General features: G+C 41.1%; 1 protein-coding gene across 1 annotated transcript in view; it reads left to right on the top strand.

The window, feature by feature from the left end:
* The window catches only part of SLC25A21 (solute carrier family 25 (mitochondrial oxoadipate carrier), member 21), a 481,755-nt gene that overhangs the window by 460,611 nt on the left and 2,322 nt on the right, over positions 1–18,822 (top strand). Inside the window, exons 8-9 of the mRNA XM_012658106.1 lie at positions 15,740–15,921; positions 16,842–16,894. Coding sequence (XP_012513560.1) covers positions 15,740–15,921; positions 16,842–16,894 — 235 coding nt within the window. The remainder of the gene's footprint in view (positions 1–15,739; positions 15,922–16,841; positions 16,895–18,822) is intronic.

The following is an 18,822-nucleotide window of genomic DNA, read 5'->3' as shown; positions in this document are numbered from 1 at the left end:
AAGTAAACAACCAAATGCACAATTATATGTGATAAAGGAGAAATGCCCCCAGTGTAAACCTCATGGGCAGGGAAGGCTTCCGTGAGAAGTGGCATTTGAGCTGAAGAATGAGTTAGAATTTAGCAGGTGACAGCAAATGAGCACAAGCATTCCAGACACACGGAACATCTACTACAAAGAGGGAGGGAGCCGGGTGCCTTGGGCAAAATGAAAGACGGCTGTGTGACGACAGCAGAAGAGTGAGGGCAGGAATGTGGCCAGAGAGACACACGGGGGTCACATCATACTGGCCCTTATAGGCCACACTAAGGATCCTTATCTTTACCAAAAAAGCGCTGCAAGCCAACGAAAGATTTTAAGCAGAGGAATTACCTGATCGTTCTGGCTGCAGCGTGGAGCATGGATGGAGTGGTGATGGGAAGGGCAAGGCAGAATGAATGCGTGGAAACGATTTCAATACGAGATGGTGGGGTCTTAATGACGGAGACAAGGAGAAGTGAGCACATTTGAAAAATATTCCAAAGACAGAATCTATAGGATGTGGTAATGGAGCAAATGTGTGTTGAAAGAAGAGAGGGGGTAGGGATGATGCCTAGGTTTTTGGCTTGAACAACTGAAAGGATCATGGCACCATTCACTGGGAAAGAAAAGCATTGGAAGAGAAACAGACTTATGGGAGAATACTATGGGCTTTGCCTGGAAACTGTGAGTTTACCTGCATTTGGAACTGCAGAGTGCAGACGCTGAGTCAGTTGGTTGGATGTGGGTCCTGTAGCTTGAGAGGAGAGATCTGAGCTAGAGATAGACACTTAGAAGTCATCAGTCTACCCCGATGAGAGGTAGACTGTTACTGGTGGAATGACCTTGGACCAATCACTTCCCTGCTCTGAGCTTCAGGATTTTTTTAATCTGTAAATTAAAAAGCTATGATTGGCCAGGCGCGGTGGCTCACACCTGTAATCCTAGCACTCTGGGAGGCCGAGGCGGGCGGATTGTTTGAGCTCAGGAGTTCGAAACCAGCCTGAGCAAGAGCGAGACCCCGTCTCTACTAAAAATAGAAAGAAATTAATCGGACAACTAAAAATATATAGAAAAAATTAGCTGGGCATGGTGGCGCGTGCCTGTAGTCCCAGCTACTCGGGAGGCTGAGACAGAAGGATTGCTTGGGCCCAGGAGTTTGAGGTTGCTGGGAGCTAGGCTGACGCCACGGCACTCACTCTAGCCTGGGCAACAAAGCGAGACTCTGTCTCAAAAAAAAAAAAGAAATACAGCTATGATTGTTCTTTCTATCTGACAAAGTTGTTTTGGGGGTTAAAATAAATAATATATGAAGCAGTTTGTGCATGTTAAGGTGCCATGAAAGTGTTAAGTGTAGTGGTGCTGATGAGAGTGATGGGGAAGGAGCTGAGGGGGTGAGGCGGGTGGTGGAAATCGTTAGTATGTAGAATTGCATGAGGAATTTTTCCGCAGGACTGTTGCTTGTGCACTAGAATGAAGGCTCTGTTTTTTTCTTGCCTAGAACAAAGTCATTGATTTTATGTATTCTGTAATCTAAGCCTGATTCAAACTGAGAAACCAGTATTCCTTAAATTTAAACCATAATAAATCAATCCTTTGTGAAGGGGAAGATATGATAATCATTAAAACATGTTGAAGAACGTCATCAAGTTGTTATAAATCATGATGAGGAGGTGATGTTCCTTGAAGGCTTTATTACATCTTTGCTGTAGGCTGTCTCTGGCCATTCACTTTGGACAGTTTGTTTACAGGGTTATTGTTTCAATTTCCTCACCCAGTAATTGGTCATTCTGCTGTTCCAAGGAAATTTGAAATTTCACCAACTCTGACTGTCATGGAATAATTCTAGGTTTTTTCTTTAATTTAATCTGTTTTAAAATATCCATAAATGTCTTACAGTGTTTTGCATCTTCAAAGGATTTGATTTTACAAGGAACTGTTCATAATGTTTATCTCTGGGGAGTAGAAATGGGGAATCCTGTGCGTGTGCGTGTGTGCGTGTGTGTGTGTGTGTGTGTGAGACAGAGAGAGAGGGAGAGAGAGAGGGAGGAAGAGAGAGAGATTGAGCAGGAGAAAGCAAGCAGTGGTGGAGGGAAATCACTTTTTCTTTATATCATTCTAAGCTGTTGGAAGACTTTACATTTAGTATGTATTAATTTTATAATAGGAAATAAATCAATGAAAAATTTAACAGAACCTCATAAAATAGATTACCTGGTTTACTTTTTCCCCTTTTGCTTAATTCTAAGGCTATGTCTAGAGAGGTAAAAAGGAACTTGAAACAGTAAAATAGGTAACTGAAGTCAGGTATCTACCCCTTTAGGTTCTTGACTTTAACTCTTCACATTGGTGATCTCTCGTGGATACATTTTTCAAGTTATCACAGAAATATTGTAAACTTCTGTGACACTTTATACTATTAAAACTATTTTTGTAGACTCCTTGATTAAGCCTGATCTTCATCACAATAACTGTTGTTTTCAGATAAGGAAACCAAATGAGATGTGAAGGCCCAGAGGTGACAGTTAGTAAAGGAATTTATCTGAGATCATACAGTGGGGTGTGGGGGTCAGGAAAACCAGATGCCAGAACTCCCTCCACTGTAGCATGTAATGCTTTAATTCTACATCTTGCCTTATATTTTGTCATACATCTCTTAGAAATGGTTACTAAAATTTAAATAAGTAAAATAGCTGCAGTGTCCACAGAACATAACCAGATTCTTCTTCTGCGTCGTTCAGACCTGTAACCTGGTCTTCTCTTTCATGTCCTTCGCCTATAATCCGTAGAAAGACAGAATTGTAAGACAGGCTCTGGAAGAACGAGACATCGCCAGTTTGAAAATGATCCCCTATGTTATATTCTTTCAGACTTATTTTTAGGAGCTAGCTGTTCCTACTGAATGGTGAATAAATGACCACAATAGAGGAAAGATTGCTTTGGATATTAACTGACCGTGGCTTTCATTTAATGGAGGCACTCATTTACATCTTGCAGGAAATGGAATGGAATGGCGGTATAATGAATTATCCCTGCTCCCCAGAAAGAGGCCATCACTTCTCAAAATAAAGCCCACTAGAAACAGATATTGATTAACTTCAATGCTGACATCTTTTTGAAATATCCATGGGAGTAAGTTTTCATTGCAAAAACAATTTATTTCATTCTCATTCCAAGTTGGGGATGTTCAGGGCATACTATTTGTGATGTTGACACACAAATAATATAAGATTAAAATATTACATGTCTTTAATAATTTTGTATTCTAGTCCCATATTTACTTTTCATATATTTCCATAAATAACAATAGAAACAGCTGTCTCAAGCTAATGGCTGTCAACAGTATTAAACAGTGCTTTCAGTTTGCATCCTAATTAAGGATGTTTGCAGGTTCTTTTGCCAAAAACAATAGACCTTTGTGTTGAATTTTGCCATGATATATGTTACATGTGTGGGTTAGAAATATTTTAAGAGAGAACAATTTTTCATGTGTTCAATCTTTCTTACTTAGTAAACCATTTAGACCTGTCCCTGTGGTCATTTCACTACAGACAGCATTAAGTCAAACATATTTTTTTTTCTAAGGTAAATTCTGTGTAAAGTCTGAAGGTGGTGCCAGACACACTTAGTTTTATCAGAGAAATGTGGAAATGTGTTAGTTTCATGATTGAGAGCTATATCCTCCCCTAAGGTGTGCACTGAGCTGAATGAAAAATGCACCTTTGGGTTCAAGGGGGAGAACTCAGACAGAGCTGTTTGTATTTTCAAATGAAGAATCTCAATAGAATTAGATCGTAGCAGGATTTAATTTATGACCGTTTGTTTTTCTGATTCTCTCTTATTCAATCATTAGTCTTCCCAATCATTCGGTAATGGGAAGGGCAAGAGCATTAAAGTTTCATTAAGAATAACTCTCCTTTCTAGTAACCACAGGGGGAAACTACAAGTATATATTATCTATGAAATTCCAGGATATGTGACAAGATGCTGTGGTAAAAGAGGTGCCCTTCATTGACAGTTTGCACAGACTCCCTGGAGGCGGGTGTGGTGTTGGGTGAGGGGGCACAGGGGAGGACAGAGAGAAGGTGTCGAGGGTTCAGACACTTTTTCTTAAATAAACTTCAGGCCACGATTTTCCAGTCAGGTACTACCCAAATGTGTGGAAATAAGGTACAAGTAGCTTTGGATTCTCAGTGGTTGCATTCTAGTCATTCATTCCAAAAGTAATAATGGTATAGTTGCCTTGTGCCACGCACCATCTTGGGACGGACGCATCAGCACCGCTCCTGTCTCAGTGGGTTTTACAGTCTAACAGAGAAGATAGACAACACAGAAGTCATTACCCAGGGAGCCGAATCATTGCAATTGTGCTAAGTGCCATGAAAGATAACTGGCAATCCGTGAGAATGTATAACCAAGAACCCTAAAGTAGCCCCATGGTGTAGATGTAGGAAAGGCCTTCTTTCCAAAACGATGTTTAGCCTGGGCTCAAGGATGAGGATAAGCCAGGCCAAGGTGAAGAGGATGAATGAAACCAGACAGAGAGAACAGGCCATGTGACTGTCCTGAAGCAGAAAGAGACTTGGGGACTTGGGAGAAGTTGAAGAGTGAGTGCCGCTGGTACATGGAGAACCAGTAGGGAAGGAGAAAGTGAAGGCTGAAGAGGTTAGCTGGGCCGGAATGTTTTAGGCTCGTAACATTAAATACTAAGGCAGTTTACTCCTCTTAAATGATTTAACTGAGGGGGTATGTTGAACAAACTTATTACATAAGTGAAACTAAATGGAAAATATTTTCATGCATAAAGGTTCAGAAGTAGAATCTCATGAAATAAACTTGATTCAAAGACTTCTTCTTGATAATCTTCCTACCTCTATATTGAAGCATGTGTGCGCTTGCCCTGATTTCTCAACCTTTAGAATTTTGTTTTGGGAACCTGGTCTGTTAGTTTTCCTTGGGGTCAGTGCCTTTATTGAGGCAACCAACAGAGAGAGCATGCCAAAACAGAAAAGTCCTACTGGGTTCCCAAGGAAATATATTTAATATAAATTCTCTCCTGCATTTTGTATGATAATACCCAGCAACATAATCAACCCCCAGAAGGTGTTACCTAGCCATGTGAATATATAATTATGTGTAGTATGTAATATATATGAAATATATACAGTATCTGAAATAATTGAGTGATAACTGTTATGCTTAAACCATAACTCATTTTGACATTCTATATATTTTATAATTTGAGATGAGTGGGTAAGATCTGTAAAATTATTTTACATTTCACAATACTTTAAAAACAGATAGCTTAGAGGAAAAAAAGGAATTCTCATGGCTATTTTCTGAATGGCTACATTTAGATGTGGAGCTTTTAACAGGACTTTGATTTCATTCCAAAGCCCAGAGCCCTGCAAGGATAGGATCTTGGGAATACGCCACATTCCTTAAAGAATGCTTATCAATTAAACCATCTCATTTTAGTTAGTGACCTTCTGTGGAGTGAGGAACTAGCATTTCCCTAAATTATCTCACATGAAGAGAAAACAAACACTGCAATAGATTCTTCTGATAGCTGTGAAGTGGAAACAACTGTATTTTTTAATTAAGCTTCAATAGCAGATATTTTCACTGGGGACAAAACAGTAGGATACCATGACATCAGGGGAAAACATGCTTTTGTCCAAGTTTATGAACAAAACAACAAAAAGAGAGCCAAGATTAGAAAGAATGAAAGGTATATACTGAGAGCTGACTCCACTCCTACCTGACTTGGATCCATTAAAACTAACAATATCTAAAATGCAAATTTCCTCCTGAAAAAAAAAAAAGTCAGTTCCCTCTCACTCAAGCTGCCTCCTCATTCAGTTACCAGGAGGCAACTACGATTTCAACACACCACATCATTTTCATGACCACCATGGCAGCTGTGGGGAAGGCAATGACGCGCTGCTGTTATTTGCCTTGTGGTTGCTACCAGGTGCTTAACCAGTGTGTGTATGCACCTCCTTTGTAATCTGCTTCTGAAACCTCAGTTCTTTATTATGCCTTTATAAAGGAGAGCTAAAGCATTTATTAAACACCTATGATGTGCCAGGCTCAGTACATACATGAGATGAAGGTGACATGGCACAGCCCTTTTCTTTCAGAGAAGTTTTGAAGAAGTCTCCACAAAGAGTGTCAGAGCCTGGTGCCCAGCTCCACTAACTCCTAGACAAAATTTGAACCTAGGCAATCTGACGCCAGAACCCGAACTCTTAATCGTACTATATGTACTTCCTCAGACATGCGGACACATGAACCTTTGAGTCTTTTCTTCTTAGAATACGTACACGGTTCTCATCTACTTTCCCAAGGATATGGTTTCTGGTCTTCTGAGTGGTCTGTCTCCCCCACTATAGGTGCATCACGTTTGTCAGTGTCAGAGCTAAACACAACGCTACAGTTTTGCGTTGATCAAATTCCTCGTCTGCTAAGATCAACCCTTCCTATGATATGAACACACACCTTTCTTAGTGCAGCCAAAGACTGTACAGAGATGGGTTATTGGGGGCTTGTAGGGGGAGGGGGATGGAGAGGAAGGGAGGGAAAATGTATGCTGCTTTTACATCAAGATGTTGGCGTGTGTAAATCTTTATGGATGATGAAAATCCCCAGATTACATGAACTGCAGTCAAGTCAAGTCTCCCTCATCTTAAACTTGTGCCGTTGCCTGAATTCAGAATTTTATACTCACTATGCTTACATTTACTCTCATGGGTTCAGTCCAGTGCTAAAGCCTGTGATGACAATTTTTAATGTTGAGTCTCTCATCTGTCATCCTAGTTTCCCCTCCAAGCCTGTGTCATCAGCAGATGCAATGAGCGAGCCTTCCATCTCTTCACCGAAGTTCATTAGGCCCCTCTTCAGGCCGCCATATGGACATATCTTGCACAGAAGAACCATTTTATTTAGTCAGATGAGACTCCCTCCAACTACATTCTCCCCCATCCTCCATTTGGTGTCTTGTTAATTGGGATAACATGGGAGACTTTTTCAAGCAGTTTTCTGAAATCGAGCTATATAAGATGATTTTTTAAAAAATGCAATTTTCACAAATTTATTATTACAGTGGATTTTCTGCAGTTTCTTCATTTCAGAATATATCACCAACTTCGTGTTTATACTGCCTCTTGTTGGCAGCCTTGAGGCAGGCTGGCATGGAAACCACCCCTTCAACTGTTGATAGTGATATGCTACAAAGGGCGTGGAATAAATTATACAGCTGAGTTCTGCAAAGAAATACTTTTGTGATACCCCCCCCCAATTGTGTGACTCCTCATAGGACCACTTTATTCAGTGTGGGGCCAGGAGAAATTAAAGGGTGTCTTAATTGCAGTGAGCAAAGGAAGTGTGATTTGGGCTGACATGAGGTGGGAAGATTCTAAGTCTGGACTTTAATGCTGAGTTCCCCTAAATGAGAAGCCCTGTTGCTGCCCTCTGCTCAACCTCGCCTTCTGTGAAGGAACAGCCTTCCTGCCCTGTGTCCTCACCACCCCTACTCCTCACTAACTAACAAATTCTGCTCTCCCATCTTCCTTAATTCCCTCCTTCTGGCACATCTCTGTATGGAATGTCTTCTTAATGATGCCAGACCCTAATCACAAAGGCCTGCGAGATGGGCAGTGGTTCTCTGTTTATCAAGCTAGCAGCCAGCTGGCCAGGGAAGGTAAAAGGGAAGGCATATGCCTCTTTTGGTCAAGATATTTTGCCTTTGTGCATATTAACTCTTCAAGTGCCATTGCCTTAAATTACTGATGCTGTCTTTAGCAGTTGCCTATATAGTTTGGATTAGATGGTTAAATTAGTTACAAATATGTATTGTGTTGATTAACTGTTTTGAGTGATATGATCACATTTCTGATGACTTAGTGCCTTTTGTTGAATTGTTAGAGGTTGTGAGACGTCACAGGCACCAACATCTTGGGATCACTTATTAGTGTCTCTTGTTAAGTCACGAAGAGTCTATAAATAATAATATCCGATCTCCCTGAAGAAGGACTGGTAAACACATCTCTTCAGCTCTGCACTCATGCAAAGATCAAAATGTGATGGAAACAGCCAGAGAATTCTAGTAGGAAAACCTGGTGTTAATTCCCAATTCTAGTTCTTACTAGCTAGCCATGTGTCTTTGGCAAGTTATACCTTCTCTCTATTTCAGCTTTCTCATTTGTGAAATGAAATATTAACTTCAGCCTTAAAATGTTTTCAAGAGAATTAAACAACTTTTTAAAATCCTATGAATATTGTATTTCATATTGCTAATACAGAATAAGGTCAGTACCTGCAATATTCATTAATATTTCAGGCTACTCAGCTCCAATTATGTCACATATTTTATGAGAAAAATCAGAAAATATTTAGAGAAAAAGATCCATAGATGGGGAAATAAAAATACTCCTCAGAAATAAATATTTAAAAGAAACTATGTTTTATAAGCATGATGAATAAAAGGCTATTTTACTAACAGTTGAATTACGCCCTGATGAATTACATTGATAATGGTGACAGTCGTTAGTTTGCCCTTGCAATTTAGCAATGGATTAGAGTAAAACAGTTTAGGCTGATGGGTGAGGAACATCAATTAGGTACAAGGGAAATTTCCTTATTGGTGACAGTTGGAGCAAATTATGAAAGTAAGTTGGAAATTTTTAACAACAGAATAGATTTTTCATCAATATTAATATCCATTTACATCATTGAGGTATGATCCATCCCAAATATTAGACTTAGGCTAGGTGACATTCTCAGTTCACTCTTAGTCTTGTGATTCTGAGATTTTATTTTCTACTGCATAAGTCTTCCCTTGTACTGGATCAAACTCCCTTGGATGTTGAATAAGTACAGTCCTGAGGGGCAAGTGTATGTGTCTTGAAAACTGGTTGATATGTGACAGTGTCAGGGCTTCTTAATACTTTGGCTTATTCACTTCTAAATACTAGAACCTTAGCTCACTTTTGTAAGGTAGAAATTTTCTGTAAGCCTCAGGTACCTTATCTGCTCAGGGGTGTTGTGAGGCTTAAATACACAAAGCGCTTAACCAAGTGCCTGACACATAGTGAGTGCTTCTCATTATCATCATCTTCTTCCTGCAGTTTTTAAAATAAACTAATGGGAAAAGGCAAAATGACACTTACAATAAGGATATGTCTTCTGTTGACTTCTGAAACAGCCAACGAGTGACTAAGTTTTCAAGAGGCAGATGCTAGATCCTGTCTCACAGGACTTAAGAGAGTGAAATCCCAGGAGTAACTTTCCTCTCCCTACTATGTGCTTGTCCTGCACTTTGTCCACACTCCACTTCAGTACTGATCACACTGTGCTGGAATGGTTGATTAGATGCCCACTGCCAACTCCCTCTCTGGACAATTTACCTTCATACCCAATTCTAGCTCCCAGGTAGGACCAGACATACGTAGACACCCAGTGAATGTTGGTTGGTTGGATACACAACAAATGAATGATGGATGAGAAGCTGTATGACATAATGGTTAAGAGCATAGGGTTGGGAGTCAAAAGAACCTGGGGTCAAATCCAGGCTCCATCTCTTCTTACAAGCAGTGTGATCTTGGACAACTGATAACTCTTTAAGTTTCATGTCCTTATCTGTAAAATGGTGTTATATACCTAACTGAAAGGGTTTGTTATATAATATGTATGTTTTGTATATATTTTTTGCTCATAACATTGTGCCTGGCAATAAGTAACTTATTAATAATAGCATTATTTCTCATGATAGTTATGAAAAATAATGCAAAGATCATAGCATGTATAGTATTTTATTGTTGCTATTTATTTTGCTATAAATTTTATTCTTATTTATTATTATGGTGATTGGCATAAATGCTGGGGTGATTCACTGATAGCCAGTACAGATTAACCTGTTCGAGCTATGTGTTATTAGATATCACTCAGACCAGGCTATCTCACCTATGTGCCCTCTCACTTTGGACTGAACTGAGGGGAGGAGAGGTAGAACAGAGTTAATAGCATTGCCTTCAGTTCTTCAGCCTTAAAGAAACACCCCCTTTCTCCCAAAGAAAGCTTTAAAATGCTTCCCAGCACATCCAGAGCCTCGTAGGGCTCAGACTGAGATCAATCTAAGAGCATCAATTATCCTGTCCAAGGAGCCAAAGAGGGTGAGCCATAAACTTCAGGTCTGCAGTAGTTCTGACTTTAGCACTTGTCAGATCAATTTGGAGCACTTGTTTAAATAGATTGCTATTGTTGGGCTCCGTCCCCAGATTCATTAGGTCTGGAGTGGAACCTCAATTTTGATTTCTAATAAGTTCCCACGTGGCACTGATGATGGTGGCCCAGAGACCACACTTTGAGAACCACTGAGTTCATAAATGCGGTGTGAGTAACCAGACTCCAGAGCAGGATAGTTTGGGAAATCTTTTCACTTAGGTGAATTGCCTGACAACCCCTGTGAAAATTAGGGCTTCCTGTTTTCAGCCCCAGTGTTTCCAAACCCTCACTGCCCTTTCCTGACTTTATAAACTTATTGGTAGGGAAAATGGTCTCATGAAATTGTTTTTAAACTTTTACAAGCCTGATAAAATCTATAGACACTCTCTGCAGAAAAGCTTATCTACACACACACAGGAGCATTGCTTATAATTCCAGGAGGTTCTTGGATACCTCCCCCATTGGCCCACCCACTGACTATTAGGGGTATCAAAAGAAAAATTATGCCTTGAGGCAAAGTCTTGAGTTCACTTGGATGCAACAAAAATTCCCTTCTTAACCTTTCAGTTAACTTATTTGTAAAATAGGAATAATAATAACAATAGTTTTTACCTCAAAGGTTATGAAGATTAACTGATTTAATGCATAGAAATTTGCACTCAGCAATATCTGGCACAAAATATATACTTAAATGTTAGATGTTATTAAAATTGTTACCTCTTCTGTGAGCTGGGAAAGTGATGTTACTAACCTGGAGTGAGGTGTCTGTGGGAAGAGAGGAGGCCACAGGGAGGTTGGGGATGTTGGGCCCTGGGCTGTGGGGGTGGGGCGATGGAGCTGAAGGCAGCAGAGTCGCTGTCCTGGATACTGCCTGGATGCTGCTCAGCAGCTTCCAAAGGCAATTAACAGGGCTCTGGGGGGAGGCTACAGCCCACCTCACCTCTGCTCCTGAGCCAGGCCAGCCCTACCCAACTTGAAACCAAGTTTCAAGCTATGAGCACCTTGGCCTCAGCATGGCCACTGGCCCTCTCCACCTCCCTGCCCCCACGTTCCCCTCAAAAGCTCACCTGGGTTCAGTGGAACGAGTTCCTATATTGCTTATTTTCCCTCCTGCCCCATGTTCCCAAGTTTAAGGACCCCTTATTTCATGGTTAGAACAGTAAAGAATCATTGCCTGAAGACTTTCCCCCTGATGTTGCCACTTGCCTGCTAAGTAACTCCAAAATGCTGTGCAAACCTGCTCTGCCTTGGGGCTTTAACCTTCAGAATGAAGATGGAATCATTGACCTTCTCACAGAGATGTCTACCATTTTGGGAGCCTCATAGGAAAGTTTCTAAATAAAGAACAAATATTGACCTGACCCCACCCAAGGACCAGGGTTGGAGCTTTCTCTTCCACACCATCATCGCTGTCCCCAGGCTTTCTAGGGGCCTGGGCTGCAGACAAGTTGTGCAGCAGGGTGGTTTGACAGCACTTCTGAAGATCCTCTCCTCCTGCTGCCATGAGAGCAGCTTCCAATGGAGGTGTTCTCCCTGGGCACACAGCACTCCGAAGAATGCCAAGGAGGGATCCAGTGTGTTGAATGGCTTCTGTGCAGTGGCTCTCTAGCCACAGCCACTAGTGGGGCTTCCGGTAGCTTCTCTCCACATGGACTCCACACATTTTGACTCCTGCCCCTAACCTTTTCCAAGATTATGCCTCTCCTCCAGGACTTCCATTTTGATTATCAAGATCCTAATTTGAAACCAAAAACACTACATATTACCTTTTTCTCTCTCTTTGTAATCCTGCTATAACAATCCTCATTCTTTTTGAGGCAAGTGGATGGCTCTGCCTGCTAAGGAAAAGATCAGTAAGTATAGGAACAAAGAGCCCAAAGAGTAATATTTCAAGACTTTACTCTATGTCAATTGTGTTTTTTTTTTTTTTTTTTTGCTAAAATCTTGTCACAGGCTGCCCTATCGTGCTGTTCTCTGCAAGCCACTGAGCAATGGGGTCTGGCAAGCCTAGGTGGGTTCTGTGACCTGAGAGTCTTAATTCATCCACCCTGAAATACTCTACTTTCCAAATGCCCAGTGCCTTGTCGTGCCCCCACGGTAATGCCTCCTGATAGAAAGAAATGTGAAATTGTAATAAGGGTTCATTTCCAGGCTAGAAGACACTGAGTCTTGAGAAAGAGTACTTAAGGATTAAATTTGATTCTCATTGTTTCTACAAAAATAAGTAAGTACATACATTGATAGGCCAATCAGCAAACATTGATGTAGCACCTACTGTATACTACAAAACAAAGAGGAGTAACACGTGCTCTTATGCTGAGTGGGCTCATAGTCCCACAGGGAAGATAGATATTAATACATGTGAAAATAAACCAAACATTAAGTGAGTCACAGTAAGAGTGATAACTGTGGTTCACACAGTGTCTTAGGAGTAGAGGAGAGGAAAAATCAATTTTAACAAGAGGATCTATAAAAGTTTCCTGGGTGAGTGGGATTTAAGCTGAGCCTTAAAGGGAAGTGAGATTGCTCTAGCTGAATGTGATGGAGAAAGACATTCTAGGTTGCAGGAGGAGTGTGAAGACAGGCATGGAGCTGGGAAAGTGCTTGGTATATTTAAATACTTACGAATTAAACCAGTGTGACTATAGCATGGATTGGGGGTAGGGGTGTAGCAACAGCTAGACAGATAAGTTGGAAGCATATTGTGGGAAAGAAACCAGAGGCCAAGTGAGTTGCTTTGTCTTTACTCTCTACGCATCTGGGAGGTATTGAGGGTCTTTGAGTAGGGAGATACCAGAAGCAGATCTGTTTTTATAAAATGAATTGCCACCGTGGTGCCGTCTGTGCCACTGTGAAGAGTAGACCACAGAAGTCATGAAGGATACCATGCCTGGTAATGGTAATGGGAACTTGAACGAAACCCAATGAGGTGGGAGTGTCCAGGTGGGGGAGGCATTTGAGAGGAGAGGCTGCGTTCATGTGAGGATGGTTGGCAACATGCAGCAAAAAAAGCAGAGGCAAGCTGAGAGGGCTCTCTTCCTGGCACATCCAGGCCCAGCCTGGGATGCTGGATTAAAGCAGACCGTGGGGTCCTGGGGGGAGACTGACTACCCAGAAGCCAGGTGGTAAGGGATACCCTCCTGGCCATCCCAAGCAAACTTTTTTCCTCCCTAGAGTGCCCACGAGGGTAGCAACTGCCCATTTGCTTTACCTGTGTAGAACATAAAAATCACTTATTCCTAGATGCAGGTCCTCAAGCTGATAGCTTCAGAAGCCCTGAGCTTTTAAAACAACTTTCAGGCACTTTCCAAGAGACTCTGGTCTGGAACCCTAAGGAGGGTCTAAGATGGGCCCCAGGCATCTGTATTTTGTAAAATTGCCAGGTGATTCTGAAGCACAACTAGATTTGAGAACTACTATGGTATCTTACTATTGTGCTGGGAAATGTATAAAAACACAGTTCAACACTCACTCCTGCTAGTGAATACTATGATGACATGGAGACCTTAGCTTTTGGTCTCTAATGCATTCTCAAGTATGATGACCATCATTGAATGTCTTGGTTTACCCTCCGTTCCCAACTCTGACATTCAGCAAACACATCAGTGAGGCCCCCTCATTGAACTTCCTAAGAGGACAATGTGCATACAAGTCATCATTTTCACTCTTGTGCTTAATTGAAAAAGAGAACTTGGCTGTGTCACATGAACACCGGGAGAGCATCTTTTTACAGGATGCTTTGCATCTTTAGAAAACAGGCTACATTATAATATTATTCATATTATACATTATAATATTATTCATATCATTCATACTTATAACACTTTTACTTCTATTATTGCTTTTATTTCCCAGAAAAATAATACAGTACAGAGGTAAGGTAGGTGTGAGAAACTTCCTTTCTGTACACTGGGCTCTGTGTGACTCATCCGAGGTCAGACGACCAGAGCTGGTCCTGAATTCGCCATCCTCCGGGCTCCAATGCTGCTTCTGTGCCATAATGGAGAAGAGTAATGTAAAGGCATTTTTCTCTCCTTGTAAAAGAGAAAAAATGGGGGGAGAGGGAATTATTTAAACACACCTCACTCATACTGCAATCACTGCATTGTTTTTCCTGTTGAAACACCCTGTTGGTTTTTAAATCCCTTTAAACCTCCCCGGCACCTGTATGGCCCAGATCCAAGAATTATTACCGAACCCCTCGCTTTTTATATTTAGCCACATAGGAGTTCCTGTGATGGTAACTCCTGGCTCTTGGTTTAGTTGAAAATTTCAGAGCTTTCAGAATTTTTTCTGCTTTCATAGAAGCTGGAAGCATGCAGTGCTCAGACTTTAATTTCTTTTAGCTTAAGCAGGGTATGCTTCCCGGCTCTGAGTTCTCCTGCTGGATAAAATAGTATCATGTGTGGCACGACCCTGTGTTGTTCCTCTGGGATGATCCTCTGAAAAGTTGACCAAAAGAGAGGGCAGGGAAAGGATGGGGTGGGGATCAGAGTTAGCAGCTTATGATATGGGATATGACCTCTCTTCAGAGAACCGAGGGCTGAAAACACAGAACTGAGACAGAAAACATAATGAGAGCTTCCCAGCAAATTCATTATAACAAAGCATAATGTGAGCTCACTGGGCACAGAAATAGGCTGAAGGAAAGCGACTCCCACATAAGACCTAATTAAATACTTTGATGTCAGAAAGCAGAGCAGGGAGCGGTGGAAAATCAAATCAGACCAATGTGAAGGGCCTAAATTCATACGGAAAGGAGAAATATTTCTCTCTTGCTTATTCTCTCTCTCTCTCTCCTTTTCTTCCTTTACCATGGAGGAAGAATAAGATTCAGAAACAATAGGTTGTAAATTCTTTAGCCAATTAGTCCAGTGACTTACTACTGTTTATAATGCACAGAATGTCACAGGCTGTTTTGCAGCCGCCCCAAGTTGGTTTGTTAATAACAGGAAGCTAGCACTTCTCAGTACAGTGGATCAGCTACACGTGAAAATAAATGCAAAAAACCTGGAGGGGAATAGCAGCAGACCAAGAGTAGCCTTGATTTAATTTAACATTTGGGGGTCCACACACAAATGAGCATTTTAGTAGGCTTCATGGTGGAAGTTGCTGTCATTTGTAAAATATTCTGGCCAATTAGCTAATAGTGTGCTTGGATTTCTCCTGTTTTGATACAGTAATACTAAGTACATTGTGAAGCCCAATTATACAAATCATCCCCATATGCCATACCAGTCTTTCTTTATGAACTGTGTTTATAAATCCTGTGTGAGGAAATGTGTACTTCAGCAATTTAGACCATGTGTAAAAACATAGCCAATGGGATTGTCAAGAAAACAAGTTCCAGCCTAGGAAATCCTAATGTGTTCCGCTGGAATAACAGGAGGGTGCCGAGAGTGCAATGCTCTGCTTAAATACATATTGCTTTATAGCATTTAACCAATTTAGGGGCTTCCGCTCCCCTTTCTGTTATTTTATTCTTCTTTTCTCTTAGGATCCGAACTTGGAGTTTTTGAGAAAATTTGGGATTGGTCTTCTCTCAGGGACAATAGCCTCAGTCATTAACATCCCTTTTGATGTTGCCAAAAGTCGGATTCAAGGGCCTCAACCAGTTCCTGGAGAGATCAAGTACAAAACCTGTTTTAAAACAATGGCAACAGTCTATCAGGAAGAAGGGTAACACATTCTTATTTTAATAAATGTGCCAGTCTCAAGTATTGTTCAAACCATATTGCTCTGCTATTTGGATGGGAACCAGTAAGCCCTCCTAAGTTGGGTGTGTGTCTAAGAAGCTCCGTGGAATACAGATGACAAACTTTGCAAGATAACACAGTAACAAGATGTTGTCAAAATGTTCTTACACCAAGATCGTGTTGTGAGGCACAAGCGTAAAATATGCTGTACGTTTGCCTTTGAATGCTAAGACGAACTTTTTACTTGTCAGTTTGCATAATGTGCTATTGGATATTACATGTCCTGTTAATATATGGACAGGAGAATAATTGTCTTCTGACTGTAAATCTAATCAAAATGCCACCTAATTATAGATTCCTGGAAGAATTAAATCTGAGAGTTCTGTAAAAATAGTTTGCCTATAAAAAGTTAAAGTATATGCCTTTTTCCGATGATCTCTTTTTTTAAGTCTTACTTTCTGCCTCTTCTCCCATCCTCACCCATGTTTTAATTTCAAGTAAATAAGTAATATTTTATAATTTTGACCTAAACTGCAACATATTTCCTAATGTAAAGACTGAGTTTGTGGTCTTTTAAATTCAATTACAAAAATCATTTTGTCCATATACACAGCTGTCTTGAAAGTAAGACCTGCCTTGAAAGCAAAAACCATCTCGTTGATGAAAGTCATGTTTCTGATTGGACAGGACCAGCGTAGCTTGGGTAATAAAGAATTGATTAACTCTTTCCCTGCATTCAATTTGCTGCTGAGAATACTAACCCAGATACTGTCTGGTTTGGGATGTGTGTAATTTTACATATTTTTTTTTTCTGTAAGTGCTGGGCCAGCATCTTAATAATGCTGAGGTACAACTCCGTTTATTTTCAGAATAACAGTGTTGCTCTTTCCCTTCTGGTTGTAGGATTTTAGCTTTGTACAAAGGCCTGCTTCCCAAGATTATGAGACTTGGACCAGGTAATGATGTTATTATTATTTATAATCCTTCCTTCTTTATTGTTCTAATTTCTCCTCTTTTGTTATTTGTGTCTATCAGCGATGCAATAAAAATTTACCACTTTGTGAAAAACAGAAACCGTGAGGATATAAAGTTGTCTATGAGTATTTGAGATACTGAAGGCATCCATTAGAAATATTCTACCTTTGTTTATCAGGTACGATTTATGTCCTTGCTGGAGGCTGATGGGAGCCAAAGCCCAGCTTAAGTCAATAGGAAAGGATCCACAGCCAGCAGGGGTTTCAGTGAGCACCCAGGTGGCTTCAGCCAAAGCGGAGAATTTTCTCTGAGGGACCAGCCCAATCAAACTTGTCTTTGTGCTTCCTTATTCCTTCTTGCTCCTGCCTCAACTTCATTTCAACAAAAAGAAAAGGAGGACAACTTACTCGATGAGCAGCAAGAGCCACTGGTCTTCACAGTCACCCCCAGAGTGGTGACGCTGCTGCCAGCCAGCCGGGTGCTCACCTCTGCTGGCCTCTGTCAGCGTGACCAAGGAGGCTTCTGGCTCAGGGCCTCACCTCGGACGCCAGCCCACAAAAACCAGGCTGCCATTCCCACAGGGAGAGTCAGCTGCCTCTATGTAAATAGATAAGAAAATAACTGCTGCAGACTCAACCGCCGGGGCAAATAGTCTTGGATTATAAGCAACCTTCTGAATAAGTACAAAAGTATGCTCAAGACCACACATATTTTTTTACCAGGCCACACTCACCTACTTAGACATCCTGGCAATCCTCCCTAGAAATCTTCCCTAAAACCTTCTCCCAGTCCTCTCCTCTCTCCCTTTGCCTTTCCTCCCTTTTATCACCAACGTCCTCCCCCACCCCCCAGCCCGACCTCCCCACTTCACAAACACATGCTTGTTTACCTTTAGATCTCAGCCCAATGAACCAGCATTTCTACCAACCTAAGATAGAGAACTGTCTATAAATTGAAGCTAGTGAACAGTTGGCACTTTCATGTGTTTAGAAAACACTTCGACAATTCCCAGTCCATCTATCCCGACTTTCCTAGGCCTTTAAGCATGGATTTTGCTTCATATTTGAGATTCAGACCTGCCTTCTGTTAGGCATTGGCCCATGTGTAAAAACTAACCCAATAATAAAGAACGTGGGAATTTTCTGCATCTCTGCCAGTATGCAGTGTTTTTCCTTCACCACACAGTAAAAACTTGCTAGTAGACCTAATATTAGAGAAAATCACAGCACCAGCTGTCTCAGAAGGGAATGGGCCTACAAAGGGTAGTGACAAGGGAGAGTTTAGCTAAAATAGTAATTGACTGGAACCTTAATCCAAAACTCTTAAATAATCTGACCCCAAGTTTTGTTAGAGGCTTGCAGATGTTTGGTTGGCTTTTTAAATGTTTTTTGTTTTTTTAGGGGGTGGGGGGGGTGTTCTGAGTTGCTGTGGTGTTAATGAAAAGGGTTGTTGTGAACTTGCTGTCCAGGCTAAACAAAGCTGTGAATAACTGGAAACCTCATTCAAGGACCTGGTCTCTTCTTCATTCCTAATGTGCAAGTCCTGGCAACTTCAAAGGAAAGAAAGGTATCGAGAAAGGTACCTTTTGAGTTAAGGGTAAGATTAAAAAGAAAAGAGAGAGAAAGAGAGAGACAGTAAAAAAGAAAAGAAAGGTTGAGAGGATTGCTCGAGGTCAGGAGTTCGAGACCAGCGAGACCCCATCTCTACTAAAAATAGAAAGAAATTAGCCAGACAACTAAAAATATGTAGAAAAAATTAGCTGGTCATGGTGCCGCATGCCTGTAGTCCCAGCTATTCAGGAGGCTGAAGCAGAAGGATCACTTGAGCCCAGGAGTTGGAGGTTGCTGTGAGCTAGGCTGACACCACAGCACTCTAGCCTGGGCAAAAGAGTGAGACTCTGTCTCAAAAA

The sequence above is a fragment of the Propithecus coquereli genome, unplaced genomic scaffold (assembly GCF_000956105.1).
Source record: "Propithecus coquereli isolate 6110/MARCELLA unplaced genomic scaffold, Pcoq_1.0 Scaffold116, whole genome shotgun sequence".
Classification (NCBI taxonomy): Eukaryota; Metazoa; Chordata; class Mammalia; order Primates; family Indriidae; genus Propithecus; species Propithecus coquereli.
Note: the sequence above shows the minus strand (reverse complement) of the source record. Positions and strands in the feature narration are given on the sequence as shown.